At 40.0% G+C, this 20,684-nt stretch overlaps 1 protein-coding gene across 1 annotated transcript in view; it reads left to right on the top strand.

The window, feature by feature from the left end:
• Nucleotides 1–20,456, top strand: part of fstl4 (follistatin-like 4) — a 213,367-nt gene extending 192,911 nt beyond the window's left edge. The window contains exons 12-15 of the mRNA XM_008293395.1: nt 2,174–2,323; nt 8,138–8,245; nt 19,449–19,558; nt 19,754–20,456. Of these exons, the coding sequence (XP_008291617.1) occupies nt 2,174–2,323; nt 8,138–8,245; nt 19,449–19,558; nt 19,754–20,456 (1,071 nt within the window). The remainder of the gene's footprint in view (nt 1–2,173; nt 2,324–8,137; nt 8,246–19,448; nt 19,559–19,753) is intronic.
• Nucleotides 20,457–20,684: the final 228 nt, after the last annotated feature.

Below are 20,684 nucleotides of genomic sequence, written 5' to 3'. Positions count from 1 at the left end.
GTCTGTTAACATCTCAGTTTTGTCCTAGCTCAGTGAACACATTGAGTGAGTCTTTGAGCCCCTGTCGATCTAAAAAATCAATCTGTTCAGCCATCTTTATACTATATTTACTCATTCAAGTCGACTGTGGAAGGAAATTGCGACCAAAATCAAGGCCATGCTTCCTCCTTCTCCTCTGCCTGTTGTCAGCATGGCTCCTCACCCTACTAAATGTAATGGGATTACTTGTGTCCATTAGTCAACAACACGCAACAATAGAGCGTATAGACTCTATACCGCCGACCCTGGGGTTTTTAATCCACGAGAGAACAGCCCTCTCCCAGAGCAAGGGGCGTTAGATGGTAAAAGTTGCTTGTTCCTCTGAGGGATTTGGGTTTTACAGGAGCCTGTAATTGTATTAGAGATCAATACAAACTCAGTAAGCCATGTGTTAGCCAGTTCCTGCTATAAACAGCAGTTTCTCCACTTTGGTGAGGTGGAAACTCATGCAACCTTTGTGTGTGTGTGTGTGTGTGTGTGTGTGTGTGTGTGTATGTGCATTAGTGATTACATCAGTATATATAGTGCAAGCGTGTGCATAAGTGTCTTGTCAGCAAAGATGGTGGGCTACAGGGCCTGTAGAGGAGCTGTGCTACTTGGTGGTACATGAATCTGTTGATATTTGACTCAAATTGATGTGATGTCTAAAACTGTAAGAATGGAAACACTGGTTTTCTAAGTGACAAAAATGACCATAAGTTACTACCAATACCAGTAATCAGTTAGACAATTAGTAGAATCCGTATTAAAGGTATGATTGAAATTAAACATACAGATGTAAAGACAGCTGCATGCAAAATGGTTTAACCCTCTCAACCCCAAGCAGTTTCTTTGTGCATTTTTTTTGCTTATATCACAGTTTTGCTTGCTGTGGGCTAGTAACTACAATATAGAGTCCTGTCACCTCTATGGAAACAATGCTGTTGCGGATAACAGTAGAGCGAACTCTTTTTTTCCCTTCTTTGTAAAAAAGTTATAATGACATGAATCTGAAAAAAGAAAAAGGAAATCATGCGTTTGATTACTTTATTCTAAAAAAAATTGGAGGAAAAAAACTGGAATCAACATGTTAAACATTTTAAGGTGCCCACAGGTGGAAAAAATGGCATTTCTACATACTATAGATATTTTACTAGTTATATTTTTAATGTTTTTCCACACTTGTTTACCGCGTACACACAGCCTGCAGTTCAGCCCAGTCTAGCCAAAAAGTCCACTAATTTTTGTCAGCTGACTGTTTGTTGCATCCGATTCACTAAAAGCTTCATGGTTATGCTGAGGAGTGCAGACCTTTTTGGGGTTTATTTTTATTTTTATTTTTTATTTTTTTATTTTTTTACAGAATCTTGATGAAGTGAACTTTTGATTGAAACTTGTACAATGCAGTAACGGTGAAATATCATGATCATATCATGATTTTAAAATTAAATTTGGTTATGCTTTCCGACAGAACAGCACATCGCCAAAAACCTTTAAAGACCGTTAGAAAGTTAAAAGTTTGATCATTCTTTTTGGTTTTCCTGTTTCTGGTTCTAATAAATGCTGTAATTTTGGCCCCCAAAAAATATAGATAATATGGTTTTCTAAGCTGCTGTCAGATTTTGGAGTTCAGAGGGTTAAATAAATAACATGATGTGTTTTCACTTGACCTAATATATTACTCATCAAAATAATTTTAAAACAATAAAACATTGAATAATTTGTCAAGTAAAGAAGCAAGTAATCACTGTTGTCTGTTCCTCAAATGTGCAGATTTCTGCTTTTTGTTCTTGGACTTTTTATTTGATTATAAACTCACTATATTTGGCTTTTCACCAACTTTCACGTCATCGGCCCTTTTCTCACCCCACACTTTCTGTCTGCCTCTCCAGTGTGTACGATGACTTCGAGGCAGTGATGTTTTAAGAAGATCTTTAAAATGACAAAATTCTTCACATACCATAAACAAGAGTCGAAATGATGGCCCAAAATTTTGACTTACTGCCTAGCCCTAATCATTAGTGATGGATGGCAGAGTATAAAGCACCACACTGCTGATCTACGACACACTACTAAATCCTGCCAACCTTTTCCTCCCTCCGTTGCTCTTCTCCTCCTCCCATCATCCCCTCTGTTCTCTGTTGGTTCTTCCCAGGAGGAGATGTGCCCTAAAGGTGAGGGGGTGTCACCTCAGCACTGCGTGTGGTCCTCAGCAGTCAACATCAGGGATAAGTACATCTACGTGACCCAGCCCCTCCAGAGCCGACTGCTGGTTGTCGATATTCAGGCGCAGAAGGTGGTGCAGGTGGGTGGAGCAGGTTATCAAACAAGCCCGTCTCGACACAACAAAGGATCGTCTCAGAAATTATTTATTTATGAGGTGGTGACATTTTAAAGTTTCTTTAGAAAACTTTGCAATGAAAGTTAAGCCCTCAAAATCATGTCAAGATTTTTTAAAAAGTGAGCTTAAGTCCAGTGATTGTTTTTTGGAAACACAATCATGCAATCAAGTTTTTCTTGTTTTGACCATGTAGACCATATAGAATGCTGCTACCATCGGCCTGGGGTGACTGTTGACCAGTCAGCCAGTCCTGCCAAACTATTTTGCATAGTGAGATTGTATCAAATCGCAAACACAAACAGATTTTTGTAGTAAACATTCAAACAGGGACAAAATAAATGCAATAGAGCAACCCTGCTTTTTATCTTCTTCTATATGGATCAAAAGCATCCTCCAGTTAAGGTGAGGTAGCTCTATAGCTTCAGTCTTTCAGCATATGATTGTAGCCACCAAGTGCATATTGAACTCTTTTTGTCACAGGTCTTGTATATTCTGTTTTCAGAGATGATGTTTTCAACTTGTGGATAGAGCTGGTAAAATTCCCAGTTACATCAACAAGCACAGCTGACATTTGCAGTCTAAAAACCAAAAGCTGCTGTTGACATTTTTGTGAAATCAAAGACTTTTCTTTTCCCCAAAAATGACAATGAAATCAATCATTGTAAACTGCTTGCACACCATAGAACTGCAAGGGACTCACAACAGAATGCTTTCATCTGTTGCAGTTCCACTTTATGATTTAGGACATTCAAAACTCTAACATCTTGCCTAGTGCACTTTTACTCCAGCCTCTAGCCTTCCCGTGGCTAAACATGTCAAATATCATCACACTGTGATGTGCACTCAGTTCAGACTTGCCACACTATTGAACTGCCACCAGTGCAAAAAGGTGCATGCAAGGTAAAATAAATCAAATGCACCTCAAGCGCTTGAAACAATATGGTACCCAGGTGGGTGCTAGCTGCCTTGCCATTTATCTTGCCTGTAACGGCTGTTTAGAGACTAAATCCCTCAGGGGTCCTTCCCAGGGTCAGCATCATTTATACTGAGGTGCAGGATGAGAGGAAATAGGCCTAACTCAAGGAGAAGTAGGTGGGAGAGGAGAAAGGAGATGAGCCAAAGTCTGAGTCAAGAGAATGAGAGAGATGGCAAAACGATCCGGCAGCAGTGCAGAAATGTCATTAGAGACATGTACCTTCACCCTGTTACCTGTGTGAGAAAGTAAGGGACTAAATGTGATACATGGCAACTTACAGAGACCTTTCTGAACTCCAGTGAAATTATTTGCTATTCCACATCAATACTCTGTGCTTGACTCTGGATACACTTGAGTTTTAGTGATGTTATTTTTTGATTAGTTTCAAGATCAAACTAGACCAAATACAAGAATGTATATTTTTTTCTAACATGTCTGTTAGACCTAAGGTGATAGAAACATAGCAGGTATATACAGTATGTACAGCAAGATGTTCTCACAACATTTATAGTTCAGGTCATCACCTTTGACCTATCATGACCCATCAGCTGCCCTTTTTCTTCTTTTACGCTATTCAGCACTGTGAAACTGCCATCCTACCATTTATTGTCCTATACTTCTCCTCTTGCTCTCTTTCTTGAAGACCCTCTTTGGCCTCTGAGTGCAGAAGGTTAATGCATCCTCCCTTTTTTTTTTTTTCTGTTTTTCTGTTATCTCAAGGTCTTTCTCCTTTTTCTTTTTTTTTTTTTACAAAGCATGTGTAGCTCCTTTTCAGCAGTGTCCTTTAGAACAGGAGAGACAGTGGTAGAGTCTTTATCTACTGACAGACGTAATGCATAAACAAAGGAATGATTTTTATACCAAAAAAAGCAAAATTAGTAATATCCAATCAATAATATTAAATGTAATGGATGTCTCCTCAATAGCAGTGTAGGACATGAACAGACACAGCTGCCCAAAAGACACAGAACTTTCCTGCAGGTCATAGGTGTGTGTAGATCAGCCTCTCAGACGGGCTGGAGCCAAAGCCAGGACAACCAGAACCCAGGAAGTTGTACAGCAACAGATCACACCACCAGAGCTTCAAAGAGAACTATCAGATAAGAGACACTCAAGGAGAGCCTGAATAACCAAATGGGTGATTTTTATTGCTCTACCCCTCCTCCTCTCTCTGCTCTGGACTTAAAGGGATGTGATCAACAGACAATGGAAAAAAGCACCAGAGGATCTTAATGGGACGTTAATATCTTATATTAGTTTAAGTGTTGTTAAATGTTATGGTATATCATATTCTGATAAATACCCCAAAGCTTAATTACAGTTGGATAAGTACTTCTTTAATTTATCAGCTTGTTACATAACCATATATCCCAAAACTGCAGCATCTTTGTAACCGTACGAGATAGATTTATTATGTTTAGACTCTTTGCGAACCGCTAGATATGATATATTTATTTTCAGTAGGTTTATCTTTGTATAATTACAAGCACATATAGTTCTGAAGCAACATTGTTACTTTCATAACAAAACTCTGACCACCGCACGACCACTTCATGACCCCCCTGTGATACAGGGGTATCATATCGAACAGCCCCTCTGGGAGGGGAGCTCTTTGTGATTGGTCAGTAGTTTTACGAATAAAAGGCATTTCACCCGAAAGACTACGGATTTTCTACCAGACAAAGAATCTCCCACTTTGGTCCAATGTTATCAGCTCCAACTGCCACACCCTGATCCAACTCAAGCTGAAGGCCACATCTGCCCCAACATCAGATGTCATTGTACCCGCCAAGGAAACTGCAAGTATCAAGCTTCTGTCTCTAAACGGGTGTTTTATGATTACAATTGGCCTTCAAACAAATATTCCCAAATTTAACAGATTATCTGCTGCTTCGGGTGAAAGGACTTTTAAGTCTCCAAGCCACCATTCTGCTCCACATTCGGTTTTTCACACTCACATTCTCAATCAGCATTTTCATCATTGTTTGTAGTTTATGTTTTATGTTTGTTGTTATTTGTTTGTTTGTTTTAGTTAGTAATAAATGTTGTGTGTGTGTATACAGTTGTTTCCTGTGTTTTCTATGGCTTACTTTCAGTCACTTTACATATCAGATCTTTAGTTACCTAAGCTCTAAGTTAATTCCCTAAACTTTATAAAACACTCTTGACTGAACACCAAGAGTAAACAGTTTGTTAGAATTATTATGCTGACTCTGAAATTATATTGCTGGTCGAATAATTTAAAGGTTGGTTTTAATCATTTTAACAAATGCAATAACTTGGTTTGGTGTGGAAATAAGTATATCTTATTTTCTACCCTACAAAAAGTAACATCTAGGGAAAAACAAAAGATAAAGAGGACGTTTAATTCTAGGTTTTAAAAAAAAGAAAGAAAGAAAGAATAAACCCACATTGCCTTTTATATTCTTGGGTCCTTCATCTCAATGTATTCTTTTGTTTACTATAGTGAAACATTGTCTTGTGCACCTTTTTAGAAATGTTTCATTCTCTTCCAAAGCCTTGATTCTTCAGGCACAGCTATAATTCCCAACAGACTCTAGATGAAGGCTGTAAACATGTGGAGAAGCTGCAACAATAAAGCCTTTCATAGTTTTCATGCTGTTCCACGCAGCGTTGTTATCTTTCTAACCTTGACTCTGACATGTCAGACCTGTGCCAGCTAAGCCTCCCATTGGGCCGGAAAACAATTGCCACATCAGCTAATTAAAAAGATTTCCAGATGGCAAAAACCTCTGGTTATGTAGTCACCGTAACTTATGGTGGCGGCTCCTTTTGAGGCCGCAGTAAATCAACGAGAGACGGCATGAAGATGTTATGTAGTGTTTCGTTTCTGTTAGCAGTTTAAAGATGCTTTATGTTCTATAAAGTAAAGATATTCTTGTTTCCTGAAGGACGACAGTGGTCCTCTGTGACATCCAGGTGCATTTTTATTTCTGTTTTGGCAACAAATACTCCCAGGTGACCTCCAAGAGATCATCTGCCATAAACACAGCATCCAGTATTATAAAATCTCTTGCAATGGATTTTCTGTTGAGTTTCTGCAGCTAGAGCTCTTTACCATCTGTTCGTCTTAGGTTTCCAGCACTTGGCTAAGGCTTTAATAGAATTTTATCAAAATTTAACCGAGTTTCAAGTCTGAGAATCAAAATCAGATCCCTTATAAAATCTAATCAAATTTTGTTTTCAAAATTTACATGTCAGTAGAGCAAAAGAAAAGAAAAAACAATCTAATTCAAATTCAATAGATCTCTAATCAGTTTGAACACAAGATACAGAACCTGAAAGGTTGTAATAACTGACTACCTGCATGGTGGAAATCTGGAAAAACATTGCTTTGTGATCATAAAATGGGCAAGAGGAGTGAAGAAGAAAAAAACTGTATAAAAAGACATTGTTAGCATCAGAGCTTAGCAAATCAGGTACTTTGCCAATATGAAATGCAATCTAAAATGCAACCAGCTGTGAAAATCAATTCCTTTTTGGATTATTTCAAACAACCAAACACACAATTCTTTTCCATTAGCAGCAAACATGATCACTATGCAAACACAGAAGGATGTTTATACGTCTTTGTATTAAGCCAACATTCATTTGCACAAATAGATTCTTAATTCCAACTTCAACTGAAAAGTTCGAATATGTTGGACTTCAAAAGGTCCATTGACTCCCAGACTGCTGCAATGAGGCCTGACGTCAGGTTTGACTCTGCTGCCATCATGTAGGAACTTAAATACACACAAAAAGGCAAATTTTCCACCATGTCCTACTATGCATAGATGCATGCTGAGTTGACACTTGGCTGACCAGTGCAGAGCAGAGGGCTGGACCTCCCATTACTGAACACAGAGCTTGTGGTCTCGCTCCACTGGTGAGGGTGTCAGCAGCTTCCTGTCCACCCAGCCAGAAGCAGGGTAATGGATTGTGTTATTGCTCGTTGTTGACAATGCAGCAGATTTGAGGTTGCGCGTATCCCCCACTTCTTCCATCTCTCTCTTTTCTCCGTCCATCTTTTCCCTCTTCTTTGATTAACTCTCCAAGTTATTCTGCATTATTTTGCTTGATGTGTAAAGTCCTATCACTTTAATGAAGGTACTTAAAAAATACACACCACAGACTATTCATCCTTTCTTCTTATTAATCCATTACTTTTCTGATGTGCTAAGAGCTGAAAGCGAAAAAGAGCTAAAAGCAGCTAAGAGCTTTCTGTTTTCTTGTAAGCTTGGCAGTGGATTGTATCATATATTTTGAGCAAGCAAACATCCACACTTCCAACATACATCCATCATGTGCATTCCGTTTTTAGTCTTAGTAAAAGGTTCTAACAGGTGGGTTAGTCGTAGGGTTGTACAATATTGGCAATGTGGACATTGCGATATTTTCTTACTCTGTAAAATATGTTGTGATGTGAAAAAATACAGGAATTTTTATCAGATGTCTTGGATAACTCCATTTGCGATTGCTTTGTGCTGCTAGTTTTAAATGGTCAAACTATTTTTTTGTGTTAGTGTTTGCAGTGACAACAACTAAAAAGACACTGCTGACCTGACCTGTAATGTTATTTTATACAATTGAATGATAACCTTTTCATTGCCCTCTAGTGGACGCCCTTGATAATGGCAACACTGATTCTAAATTGTTTCAAATATTGTTTATTATTTAGAATTTCTTGTTACTTGTCTTGTTATTCACGTATTTGTACGTTTGTACGTTGTTGTTTTTTTTGGTCCAGTTAAAACGAAATTAATGTTTTCTGTTCCATCCGCTCTCTTTATGTCTTCTAGGCAGTTGCAACAGATCCTTACCCAGTGAAGATGCTGTATGATAAATCACATGACCAGGTGTGGGTCCTAACGTGGGGCGATATAGACAAAACACATCCAACACTTCAGGTAAGTGTGCAGTACTTAACAGTGGTTTCTTTTCAACAACAAGCCAAATAGTTAACCTTAAAGCTGCACTAGTCAGAGCAAAAGGTGACAGGATGTTGTATTTAACATTAATATAGAATTAATGTAGCAAAAAAAAACTATGTAGAGACACAGCAGATAGTGAAGTAATGTCTTTAGCAGAGACTAAGATCACTCTGTGTGTGTGTGTGTGTTGTGAATGGTAGCTTCTCTGTTCTGTGTTTTGTCTGCTGGTCTGACCATTTGTGCATGTGAGTCCCTCCCTTTGACACTGTTGGCCTTCCCTGTGCTTAGAAACAAACTGAGACTAAACTCGCACACTGCATTGTAGAAGCAAAAGTGTATTCCATCACGATCTGTTTGTGCCCCTTAAAAAAAAACAACAATGAACTACATATTTAATTTATGTTATTTACCTAATTTCTGAGCACACAGTGTGGGAGTCTTTTTTGCTGTGTTACTGCTCTCCTCCTCTCATGTCTGCCCTTTTTTTTTTTTTTTTTACATTGTGTGTTGGTGCAACAGAGTAATTAAATCAGTCTCCATAAATCAGTGCTATTAAAAATCAGGGCACCACCTCTATTTTTGAGGGATAGTAGATACATCAGAGTATCAGTCTCCTAAAATATACTTAACTTTCAATTTGGAGATCTGATTAAAAACTAAATTAATAACTACAACCGCAATTACCACGTCGATAACTGGTAAAGTTTGAAGGACTTTGGAGTTGTGGATAGTAGAGGTTGACAGTCTTCGTTCTTGTTTTAAATTAAACAATATATATGAATACATAGGAATTCCAAAGCATTTATTAAAAAGTAAAACACACACAATATACATATACAACATAATATAACAAAAAATGTATCAATCCATGTACACTGATCCCTGTGTGCCCAGTAACAACAGGCCATGAAAGGGAAGAGGTCTGTTGTTGTGCTGCTGTGTTAACTGGCAATCCATTGATTCAGTTGTTGGTGACCGAGGCTGGGAAGAGCTGGGGTTCTAATGTTGAATACAGTCGTTCCTGGGCAGCGTTCTGATGCTGCAGGTTGGAGGAAGCCTTTCACTCCTTTGTGGATTTAGCAGCATAGGGTAACTTGCTTTGTCACTACTGGCACTTATAGAGTTAGCAGATTTTGTATCGTAGCTGCTTCCGGTAGCGTAACTTGTTTATATCTGGTTAGTGGCATGTACTCAGCTAATGAAGGATCTTCAGGATGGCTCTTACGTCATTGCTGAAAGGGAAAAAGGTCAGTGCATCTTCTCCAAGCAGACTGAACAGGTGGTCACTGAGCAAGAGCCAGCGAGAGGGAAGAGTAGGAAAATAATTGTGCATCTCCGTAACGGTGGGCTTGCACTGCTTCTCAGCATTGGATGTTTGACGTGTCTACAACTAAGCAGCGTCACGATAGATGACTGACAAGTGATCTTCGACAGGAAATCACTAAAAGCTACGCCCTACGACAACCACACAGACACTGACGGCACTGGATTGGACAAAAGCTTCACTGGTAAACTGAACCGACATGGCAGCTTGTTACGAAAACAGTTCACCAAAACGTGTTTCTGAAAACAAGACCAAAGACCAGAAATGAGCCATGCAGTTGCTGAATTTGTGATCTTTTTAGATCAACAGCATCGACAGATAGATGTTGAGGTAGGTAGATTGATAGACCTCAACTATATGCAAATGAGGAGTGGGCAAAGAAACGGTCTGTCTTTCACAACGCATCACTTTCAAACCAATTGCTGTTGATCTAAGATAAAGACAGATTTAGCAACTGCATTGCTTATTTCTCACATCAAATCAAATGTTTTAAGAAACACGTTTCGGTTAGCTGTTTTTGTAATATTAGTTTCTAAACAAGCAGGCATATTGGTTCAGAACAGACAGCATACAGATGAAGCACTAGTCCAGTCAGGTGCAGCACATGTTTTCACACAGCTGTACGAGGGTGAAGACTGTGCTGGATTCCTCTTGCAAAGCACTTGCCAGTCATCTATCATAACACTGCCCAGTTGTGCACCCATCAAGTGTTAGGAAGCAGTGTAGTCCCCGGTGTCTGCACATGCCCATGTGGACAGGTACAATTAAACTGACGACAGATGGATTCTGTGGACAAATCCTGAGATGAACACAGGAAGAACAAATGGAGAAGGGCAGTTTGTTGGGGGTAGTTCAGGTTATGGTTACAGGAAGTGACAAGAGAAACAGTGTTAATGCACACATTAATGAATTAATCTCTGTAGTTCCTTTTGGTGCTGACAAGTGTTTGCTTGTTAATTGCTTAAGTGACACTTTTGTGTTTTGCTTACAATATGTTTGTCTCCTCCAGTTTGTAAAATGTCATGGCAGAGTAAATATCTGACACGTGAATCTAATGTTGGAAGATGTAATAGATCTGTTAAGGGAAGAAAGTTAATTTCTGTTCGGCCTCATTGTTTTGATCCCTGGTTGGTGATTAATTTACATGAATCCAGCTTCTCACAGCTCTAAAACTACAAAATAGCCCTTCTTTATTATTGTCGTATTTCTTCACCCACTATTGCGGTGTGTGCATTTGTTGACTCTGATGAGCGATTATCTTCCTGGGAGACTATAATCTATATGAGGTGTAGAAAGTTAACCAAGTGAGGAAAACAGTACCTCGTAACTAATTGAGGCCAGTTGTGTACCTACATCCCTGTTTATGTGATAAGTATTTGCGTGACAACATCTAATCTATGTATGTTTTAGAGCATTTACCAAGCAAGCAAAAACAACAATTCACAGCTGCTCTGCAGTCGGCTTGTGCCTGGCGTCCCTTTGGACTGCTGGTGTTGGAGGCTTCACAAATGAGAAATGATCACAGGTGTGGTTGTATTTAATCCACCTCGGGGGATTGGGTGAGACGAGGGAAGAGAGGGGAGGATGCAGAGAGGGTCGAGGAGGTGGAGGAGAGAGGGAAGGGACCGGAGCTGGTACCTGTGGGAGTGGTGTGATGCTGTTTTTAAAGGGCCAGTATTTATGTGTTTGCCTGTGTAACAGCAGAGGATGCTGCCATGAGTAAAGCCACTGAGGGATCCCATTGTAATGTCTGTAATAGACACAAACATGTTTATTGTTCTGCTTTGTCCCACTGGAGGGAAGGATCCCATTATAATCGTGTGAGGTGTTGTGTTTGGTCTGTGCAGTTCGGGCTTGTGCTGTGTCTATTCATTACGAGGGCTGCAGAGGGATGATACATCCTCAAATGTATTATTCTTCTGAGGATCTTTCAAGCGAAATGACTCATTTTATATTCAGAAAATCACTTGAATGCATAAATGATTTTTTTCCCCCAGTGCAGTTATTGGTTTTGAACACCAGTGGTTTCATATAAATTTTTAATAGTTAATCAGCCCTCATGTAGCTGTTAATGGCACCGCAATCGTTTGTCAAATGGTTCTATAAATAACACGTCTTGGTGACGGTGTAATGTGTCTATTTTACACTGTTATCTCTGGTTGTTTTGAAATACATTTGTGCTATAATGGTTGGTTGTTTTGGATACAAAGGTGCCACTATGCTTTGGCAGAGACAGTAGTGAAAAGACAACCACGTGTGGGTTTTAACAGTTTTCTCCTGATTCACAATGTGCATGGCCAAAGGGACAGCATGTGTGTGCCTGTTGTTGAGTTTTGCACCTTTTCTTCACAGAAAGTAGGTGTACAAACAGGGGATTTGCTTTTGTGTCACTTTAAAGGACACACTCACCATGGTTGTGCTGGAGTGGTTTTAAACTTCCATCAGAGTCTTAATTTTAAATAAAGCAGAAAATGTTATGAAAGAGATGTTTTTCATCACAGACAAAACAATTTTCCCCTCATATAATTCGAGGGAACTACTGAGAGCAGCTTTGCATAACATTTCTCCCTTTCGGGGGCTGCTGGTTGAACTGCTGAAAACATATTTTTGTGTTTTTCATTTTATTCATTTCCCCTCTTCCTGCAGTCATTCAGGAGTAATGAATAATTACTGAGCAGGGCATGAATCAATCAAAAATGCAATTGCAGGGAAACCACATAATGGATTGGAGGCCACATGGATCACACCACAAATAAATGGTCTGATAATGTCATTATCATTTGGACTGAAAGTAATTGACCTGTTGAGCAGCAGCCTGTCACTACCAGAGACACCGCTTCGCTTCAGCGGATCATACATGTGCATGAGCGTGTGTCTCTGTTTGTGCATGTTAATTCGAGCACTTGAGACGGGCAAATGTGTGTAGGTGCGCATTTGTTTCAGTGTGTGTTGTGTTTTTAAGCAGCCAAGTTTGAGGATGGCTCAATAACTCTCTGTAAACATTAGAGGGAGTGTGATTGTCAATTCATTAGAGAAGACAAATGGAGAAATCTCTGCCGGGCAGAGAGAGACATGGCCTTTCAGACTGTCAGTCTCATCTCTATCTACGTGCCAAGAAGATATTTAACTCACAGGCACATTGTTTGGTTTTTTTTTTCTGTGCACGCACACACAGTATTTCCCATCTGTTTTCTCCCCATTTGTGTCTTTATTACATTTGCCAAATATGTATTTTACACTGATTATTATTGCAAATGAAATCATTACTACTACAATTTGTCACAACAGGAAACTGCAATTATTTACTTTAGGCTGGCAAAATCATGCCTTTATTTTAATTCTCTTCACAAAAGGCAGTGTTTACCATAAAGTCAGTTTTTAAGGTTCAGGTTTTAGTTTATTTCAATTTCCTCGTGTGTGTTTGTTTGTCTTTTCGACTTTTTCAACCTGACACTCCTCAGCCTTATCTCTCCTTAACGTGAATGAAGTTGTAAGCATTCCCTGTCACATTAAAACACATTATTGAATGTGTTAGTTCTTGCTGTATCACACCAAAGTTGACATTTTTGCTGGCAGAGTTTTGGCATCATTTACTTAATTTATTTATTTATTTATTTATTTTAGAAACAATTGTGTTTTTTTTGTTTGTTTTGTTTGAGTTTTTTATAATTTGAGAAAGTAAGCATTTCAAAATGTCAATTGAATTTCAAAATGTTCAAAGGTTGTTTTTTGTACAAGCAGTTGTTCTAGAATTTGGCAGTTTTATGATTGAAAGAAGTGTGCAGTAGTGTCATGATTACAGCACACCAAGTAACTTAAACATCCCGGGTTTCATTCTTGTTTTTTTCTTCTCGCGTTTTGAGTCTCTGACTATATTTTTAACTATCTCTTGTCAGGTTACTTTACTTACTCTGAGTTAAATAAGTATATATATCTAATTGTCTGTCTGTGTCTTTTTAATTTGCTATGTCCCCTCTGTTGTATTTAATGGACACATAGTAAAACAGAGGAGCAGAGGAGAGCAGCAAAACAGTGGTAGAAACTTAAACACTGAGATGAGATTTAATGAGTGTACATAAATTAGGTAAAAAAATGTTTAGGTGTACTAGCTGAACACTCCAAACTGCACATTTACAAAGCAGCGTGGCAAAACTCTCTGTTTCTGAATGCATAGAGGCCTGATAGTTTCAAAGGAAGGAACTCACATGCACACATGGCCAGAGGTTGTAGGGATTCCATGACTGCACTTTATCTTTACAAAGCAAACGGTTGTTTGCTGTTTTAGAAATGTTCAAAATCTTTCTTATGTAGAACATTTAATCAAATGGTTACTAGTTTAGTCATGGCAGCAGAGGTCCTTTACACTTAATAGTCAGATAGCAGTATCAGATCAGAAACTGGCTTTACTCAGACACTGACGACAAACCAGCGGTGATTTGTAGCAGTCCTGCTGATAGAGACATCAGATCAATAAGAACGTGTCTTTGTAGAAGGCAGCTACAAACAACATGTTGTGTTGTATAGTAATGTTTGAAACACAGTGTGGCTTGATTCCAATGCCTGTTTGCAGGAATGTCACAAATAATTATGTGATACTGAAAGCACTTAACATGACTATCTGATCCATATGTTGCCATGCATACATTTACAAATGTATCATATATGCCGCAGGGTGTAGAACACACAAATTATTAATTTGAGCTGTAAAATTCAGCAGCGAGCATTGATCTTGAACATGACTCTTCCAGGGAATCCATAATGTGCTTCATAGCTCCCCGGGAGCAGCAAGACAAGTATTTCTAACAGTATATAGAAGAAGCCCAGTTTCTGACACCATGTAACATGCGCTGCACCAGGCAATACAAAAATGCCTTGTAAGATTTATTGAATTTTCTAAATGACAAATACACTGGAGCATTCGAGGAATCCCATTTCATTTAGACGTACTGTGCCTAGATGGGAAATTTAAAAAAAGAAAAAAAACACATAATAAACACTACTCAAGGCTTCTCCAGAGTGAATGTTGTTGAAAGGCAAAAGCTACTCAGTCAGAACCAAATCCCCCTCAGGTATTAGGTCAGCCAGCAAGGCAGGGGCAGAGAAAAACTCAATTGGGCCTCAGTGCTGAGTGTGTGGATATGAAATCCAAGGATGAGCGATAACAAAGGGAAGCCTGTGGCATTAAGTTGAGAGCACCTGCAGCCCCGAAGACCACAGCAGCTGCCTAATAATACATGAGTGATAGTACATTGAACCTCATTAACTCCCGTCATTGTATTCTGCAACTGTTGTAATGACTTTTTGTTAACGAGGATTCTTTTCATGTCTTGCTAGCAGTGAGAAACAGGCTGATGCTTTATGTTAAAAATGGATGAGATATTCAGGATGGTGGAGGGAAAAAAAAGAGAGCACTTCTGAGGAGTATTGCAGCAGTGTAGCAAAAGTAACAACTCGGCAACTTAAACTGCTATTTTTATTTCCTTGCATTTGATAGTTCTGAGGAAGGAATGTGGAGTCAGGCCCCCCACTGGGCATCAGGTAGAGGTTCGGCTTTAGTGGTGTAGGCGTAGACATCAAAATAGATTTTACACTTGGCTGTTTCCCTTCAAAAAATATTCTATATGCTCTCCAGCAACATTTGCTTAGGTGTCTAAACCTAGAACCGTGTTAATAAGCAGAATTTGTCTGAAAATATAAAGTGGAGGTTGCAACATGAGAAGGAAGTGGTTTTACTTTGGAGGTGGTTTTACGAAGCAGATGTTCCCCATTTGCTTTTAATAAATGCAGTCCCATAAACCGCCTCACCTCGTCCTTGACTGTGACCTGATCACGGAGGCATGCATGATGAAGCATGTGTCATGGACAAGGCAGTGCACCAGGAGCCCTTTACAAACATGCTGATTCAGTGCCAGGTGTAAGACATGAGGGATGGGGCTTTTATTGTGGCGTGTGCTCTTCAGACACCCATCACTGAATAAGATGCTTTTACGGAGAACTGAGGTAGGTAGGGTTTCATCAGCCCAAGTCATGTGCTGTAGATGGTTATCTGTTTTAGGATGAATGGAGGTGTCACCTGAACAAGCCCCGACTGTTAACACCTGACATATAGTATGAGCCTTCATTTCACCTCCAGAAAGAAGGAGCAGCAGGGCATTGTGATGAAGCTACAAGGTCTTATGTTTGGTTATCTAAATAGATTCTGTGCATCTCAGAGCAAGACACTAAACTAAACAACCAGCATTAGATTTTTTTTTTTTCTTGGGCTTTTTTAGCCTGTATTATAGTTGAAAGTGGAGAGAGATGGGAAATATGTGGAGAAGAGTGGGGGAAGAACCTGTAGTAAATGGTCATGGACTGGACTCACGACCTCTGCGTCAGGGACAACAGCCCCTGTTCATGGGTCGCCCGCTGAACCAGTTGAACTACAGGGGCACCCCCAGCACTGGATTTCTGATGCTGATGTAGACCGTTGCAAACGTACCAAATGATGTGTGATTTGCTACAGTTGAAGCATAAACTTGTAATTACACTGACGTAAAGAAACTCAGCTGCAAATCAAGACACCTCATCGCTTGTTAATTAGTGGCATATTCACCAATACAGTTTATGTGGTATAAGATAATGCCATTCTGCCCAGTCCACATCGTCATCAGTCTAAGTGCTCCAGTAGAAGGCAACTGGACTTCTTTTTGGTTCTTGGAGACATTTCACTTCTTATTCAAGAGGTTTCTTCATCTCTGACATTTGGAGAGTTCCAGGTTCCAAGTTCTCATCCTCAACTCACATGACTTGAGGTGGTGGTGAAACAGCCTTGAGGTGGAATGTCAGGACTACAGTGTATGTTTAGAGATGGCTGTTCCAGTTTAACATAAATGGCTTTCTTCACTTCTCTCTCAAGCCACTTGTTTTCTTTGTCCGGAATGTGGACATTGTCGTCCTCAAAGGAGTGTCCTCTATCCTTCAGATGCAGGTGGACTGCTGAGTCTTGTCCTGAGGAGCTGGCTCTCCTGTGTTGTGTCAAGTGCTTGTGGCTTTATTATATATAGATGTCTGTGCACCTCTGAGTGCATTGAACTACATATATAACATTGTTTAGCTTGTGTTTGGGTGGTTTGTCCTGAGGGTGAACCAGTCTCTTTCTGGGTCGTCTTAGCCTCCGGTCACATACGGGATGACAGTGTTGTTACGTCTGTTCTTGTTTTTGTGGTCTGCTTGTTGTTGTGGTGTTTTTTTGGTCAGATCCCTTTTGCTGACTTAATAAAGACCCTGTTGGAATAGCCACAGGCTTTGACTGCTTTCTTAATCTGTGTGTGCTCATTTTCTTTTCTCCCCTCCTTGCGAGGGACATTCTTAGTCAGGTGGTGTATGGTTCTGGTGACTTTCAGCTTCTGTAGGTGGTGGGAGTCCAACAGTAGGTACTGATGTGTGTGTGTGGGGGTGTCCAAGAAACTTCATTGTTGAAGCATCCATCTTCCTAAAGGTCCAACTCACAGTCCAAAAGAAGGAGTTTTTTTTGTTTTGTTTTTGTTTGTTTGTTTTTCTCCCCAACCATCCTTACTTGTACTTCAGATCAACTGTCTGAATGGTGTTCCCCTCTAGAGAGCTCAGTGGCCTTCTTTCCACAGCATCCATGTAGAGATTGACCACAATGGCTGACACTGGAGAGCCAATTGAGCAGCCATGCTTTTGCCTGGAGAAACCCTCACTATACTTGAAATAAGTATAGTCAGGCAGAGGTCCATCAGGGCACATATCTTATCTTTTTTTTTCTTTTTCTTTTTTTTTTTACAGAGACTTGTTGAAGTAGTTCATTTCTAAAGATCTCCACTGTCTTCATTGTAGGTATACATGTGAAAAGTGAGGGAACATTGGATGATACTCTGGTCCCATCTGGGATATGGTTTTCTGGATTTTACTGACAAAATGTGTGGAATTTTGGTTGTAATATGAAGTGTTTCCAACTAGAAGTCCCAGTATGGTAGCAATGTGTTTTCAAATGTCTTATGTTGCTATGTTTATGCTGCTGCTCACGGGTCTGAGTAGAACTCTGTCTTTGTGCATCACTGGAAGTCCATGCATGTGTCTTTTGGCTTCTCCAGGGTAAAGTCTGTAGTATGATGGACAGTCAGTGGCTTTTTCCTTTCTTCAGTTTTTGCAGGCAGTCTCTGATCTTCTTGTTGTAACTGCTTATGGGATCCACCCTAAGAAGGCAATGTTGTCACTGAGGAGTATCGTTATTTTGCCACGGTAATCGGCAGTGTTAAGGATCAATTTAAATCTCTTATCTAACAGCAAGATGGTGATGGTCCACTGTTAAGAGATGTTACTGTCTTCCTTTAGTGGGTTGTGAGGTTGGAAGTAGTTATTTTTGTGAGAGAGAACGTCATTGAAATCTTCATTCTGAGATCTTTTGCATTATGTCTAGTTGTTGTTCTTTATATTCTGTGATAGTAATGAGGTCCACTAGTTGTACCTGTTGTTGAGTTATGGCAAAGGGAAGTCCTTCTCCAGTTGTGGGAGGTCCCTACCCAATGAGATGTATTTCTTTATTTTTTAACCCACTTATCCTGAATGTCTACTAATGTAGTGTCATCAATTGTTTGAAATGGTTGGAATTTTTGTGTTTGCTCTTTCTTGGCCTTTTTTGATGTGATAACTGTGCCTTTTCAACAAACTTAGAAACTTTCTTTATGACTGTACTGTGTAGAAGTACTGTCAGTTTCTTGACAGTTTGGCCAATCCTTCTCTAAATGCATCAATAGTAAAATGGACCATCTTAATCTCTCGCTCAGTAGCTGGTTCAGTGCCTTCAGTAGTATTTGTTTTGCTCTATGGCTGCTTTACAGGAGAGCCGAGGGATAAGCTGTTGGGGACAAGTCTGTGTATTTTGCACTCAGGTTGAATGGAGGTGGTTCCCTCTATTTCATTTTGTACTCCGGCACCATCCGAACGGTTTTCGCTCCGAAGTACAAGGCAGTATGTCTATGTTGATACTCAGTCATCCAGGTCATGGTAATCCCAAGTGCTAGAAGACAACTGCACAGTTTTTTTGGTTCTTGAAAACATATAACATCTCCATCTCTGGATCAAAACATTTAACACAGGCTGTACCCGTATTATTCATCCAATTTATAATGTCTTGATTCCATAAATAAAGGCACTACATTCTCTTTAACAGCAAAAGGGCATCAGCTCGGCCATATTGTATATCATTGTTAAATCAGAAGCTGTCCAAATAGCAGCCAATACAAAACAAAGGTTATTCACACAATTTGTCTATCAGAAGTCACTTGCAAGTTGTTGTTTTTTTTGTTGTTGGTTTTTTTCTAGTGTCCTTTACAAATCATATCTAAGGGATCCCTATAAAAATGTTACATATAAGCATAATTAAAACCATATACTGATACAAAAGCCTCATAAATCTATTATCAGTCGGTCTGTAGTAGAAGCACCAGAAGGACCAGAAGCAACCTCTGATGGAGGTGCTCCTACCTCAGTGAGAAACAGCTTCAATTGTACATGAAGGCAGAATACATTCCTACAACATTAAGTTCGGGCAGCAAAGAAACTAATACAAACACATCATCTAAACTCTAATTACCTTTGTGTGGTTCCAGGCAAAACAGTCTAGCAGGGATTATTGTAACTGTGAAGTTTATAGTTAAGCACTGCTTCTACTCCAAAAATTCTATTTTTACATTCATATGTATGAAAGTATCAAACAGCTTCTGTATTTAGAGCCAATTCATCTTTAATATTTGAGAGTTATAATGAAAACCTTTGTCCATAATAAACTGTTCTATCTTTGTTTTACTGTTTAATATGTACATGGATCTTTCCTGACACTGTGTGTAGGTAATTCCTCAAGCCAGCGTGGGCGAAGCACATCATGCCATCCGCACGACTTTCCAGAGGGTGAACGACTTCTTCATTCCTCCAACTAACCTCATCATCACTCACGTGAGGTAAGACAGCACACATTCAGCCACCTCTGACCTTAAAACATAGACGACCCTATGGCTCGCTCATCACAGCTGTCCTTCTGATGCAAAGGAGAAAAGAGCAAATGAGAATTCTAATGAGAATCTCGATGTGTATTAATCACTGCCCCAAAAATCTAGAAAGGCTATTAACCTTTGCTTTGAACTTTGTCGATTTAGGTTTGCCTTTGTCTTCCTCAAAAATGAACCTGCGGTACACAAGATTGATCTGGAGACCTTCCACCGTGTCAAGACCATCAGCCTGAAGAACTACAGCTGCATACCAGTCAGCATGGCTTACACACACCTGAGTGGCTTCTATTTCGTCCAGTGCCAGAGCAAGAGCTTTCTGCAAGCCCCACCACAGCTAATCATCGACAGCGTGACAGATGCTGTGATTGGTCCGAACCTGAATGTCACGGGCCAGGCTTTCGTGTCACCGGATGGCCGCTACATTCTGACACCTGACCTGCAGAGTTCAAAGCTGATAGTACAGACAGTGTCGTTCCAAGGGGAGCTGGGTCTGAACCAGGAAATAGACCAGCCTGTAGCTGTCTCTGATCTGGTTTTCCAGCCCTCCTTCACAGAGTCCAACCAGCATGTGGTCGTGGCCACCTCGGGCTCAGGCACGGACCTGCTGTTTGCCGATCTGTCCTCGGGCCGCAGTGAGGTTCTCCGCAGCCTTAAGGAGCCCCTGGGCCCCCAAGCCTGGCCGTGGGGAGGCCCCAACAGAGTGGTGGTCTCCAGCGGGTTGTTCGGACAGTACCTGGTGACACCGTCAGTCGAGTCGCTCTTTGTCCTGAATGGCAAACAGAGAACGCCGCACTGCGAGGTGTCAGACATCAAGAGAGGGAACACAATTGTTTGGGTGGGGGAGGTATGAGTAAAAAAGAAAAAAAAACAAAAACCAGGAGATGTAGAAGAAGAGCGAGACATAAGTGGGGGGACAAAGGAGAAGGAAAGATCAGGCCAAATTACCTATTATTAAGATTTATGTGAACATAAGTTGTGGACTCAACCCTAGAACTGAGCAAGAGGGAAACATGTCTGGGTTTGTTGTAACAAAAGTACACTTAAAAATAGAGTAATTGAGAAAATATTAAGAAAATCT

This window comes from Stegastes partitus, unplaced genomic scaffold, assembly GCF_000690725.1.
Source record: "Stegastes partitus isolate 25-593 unplaced genomic scaffold, Stegastes_partitus-1.0.2 Scaffold882, whole genome shotgun sequence".
NCBI classification, from domain to species: Eukaryota; Metazoa; Chordata; class Actinopteri; family Pomacentridae; genus Stegastes; species Stegastes partitus.
This window is presented reverse-complemented; position numbering and strand designations above follow the sequence as displayed.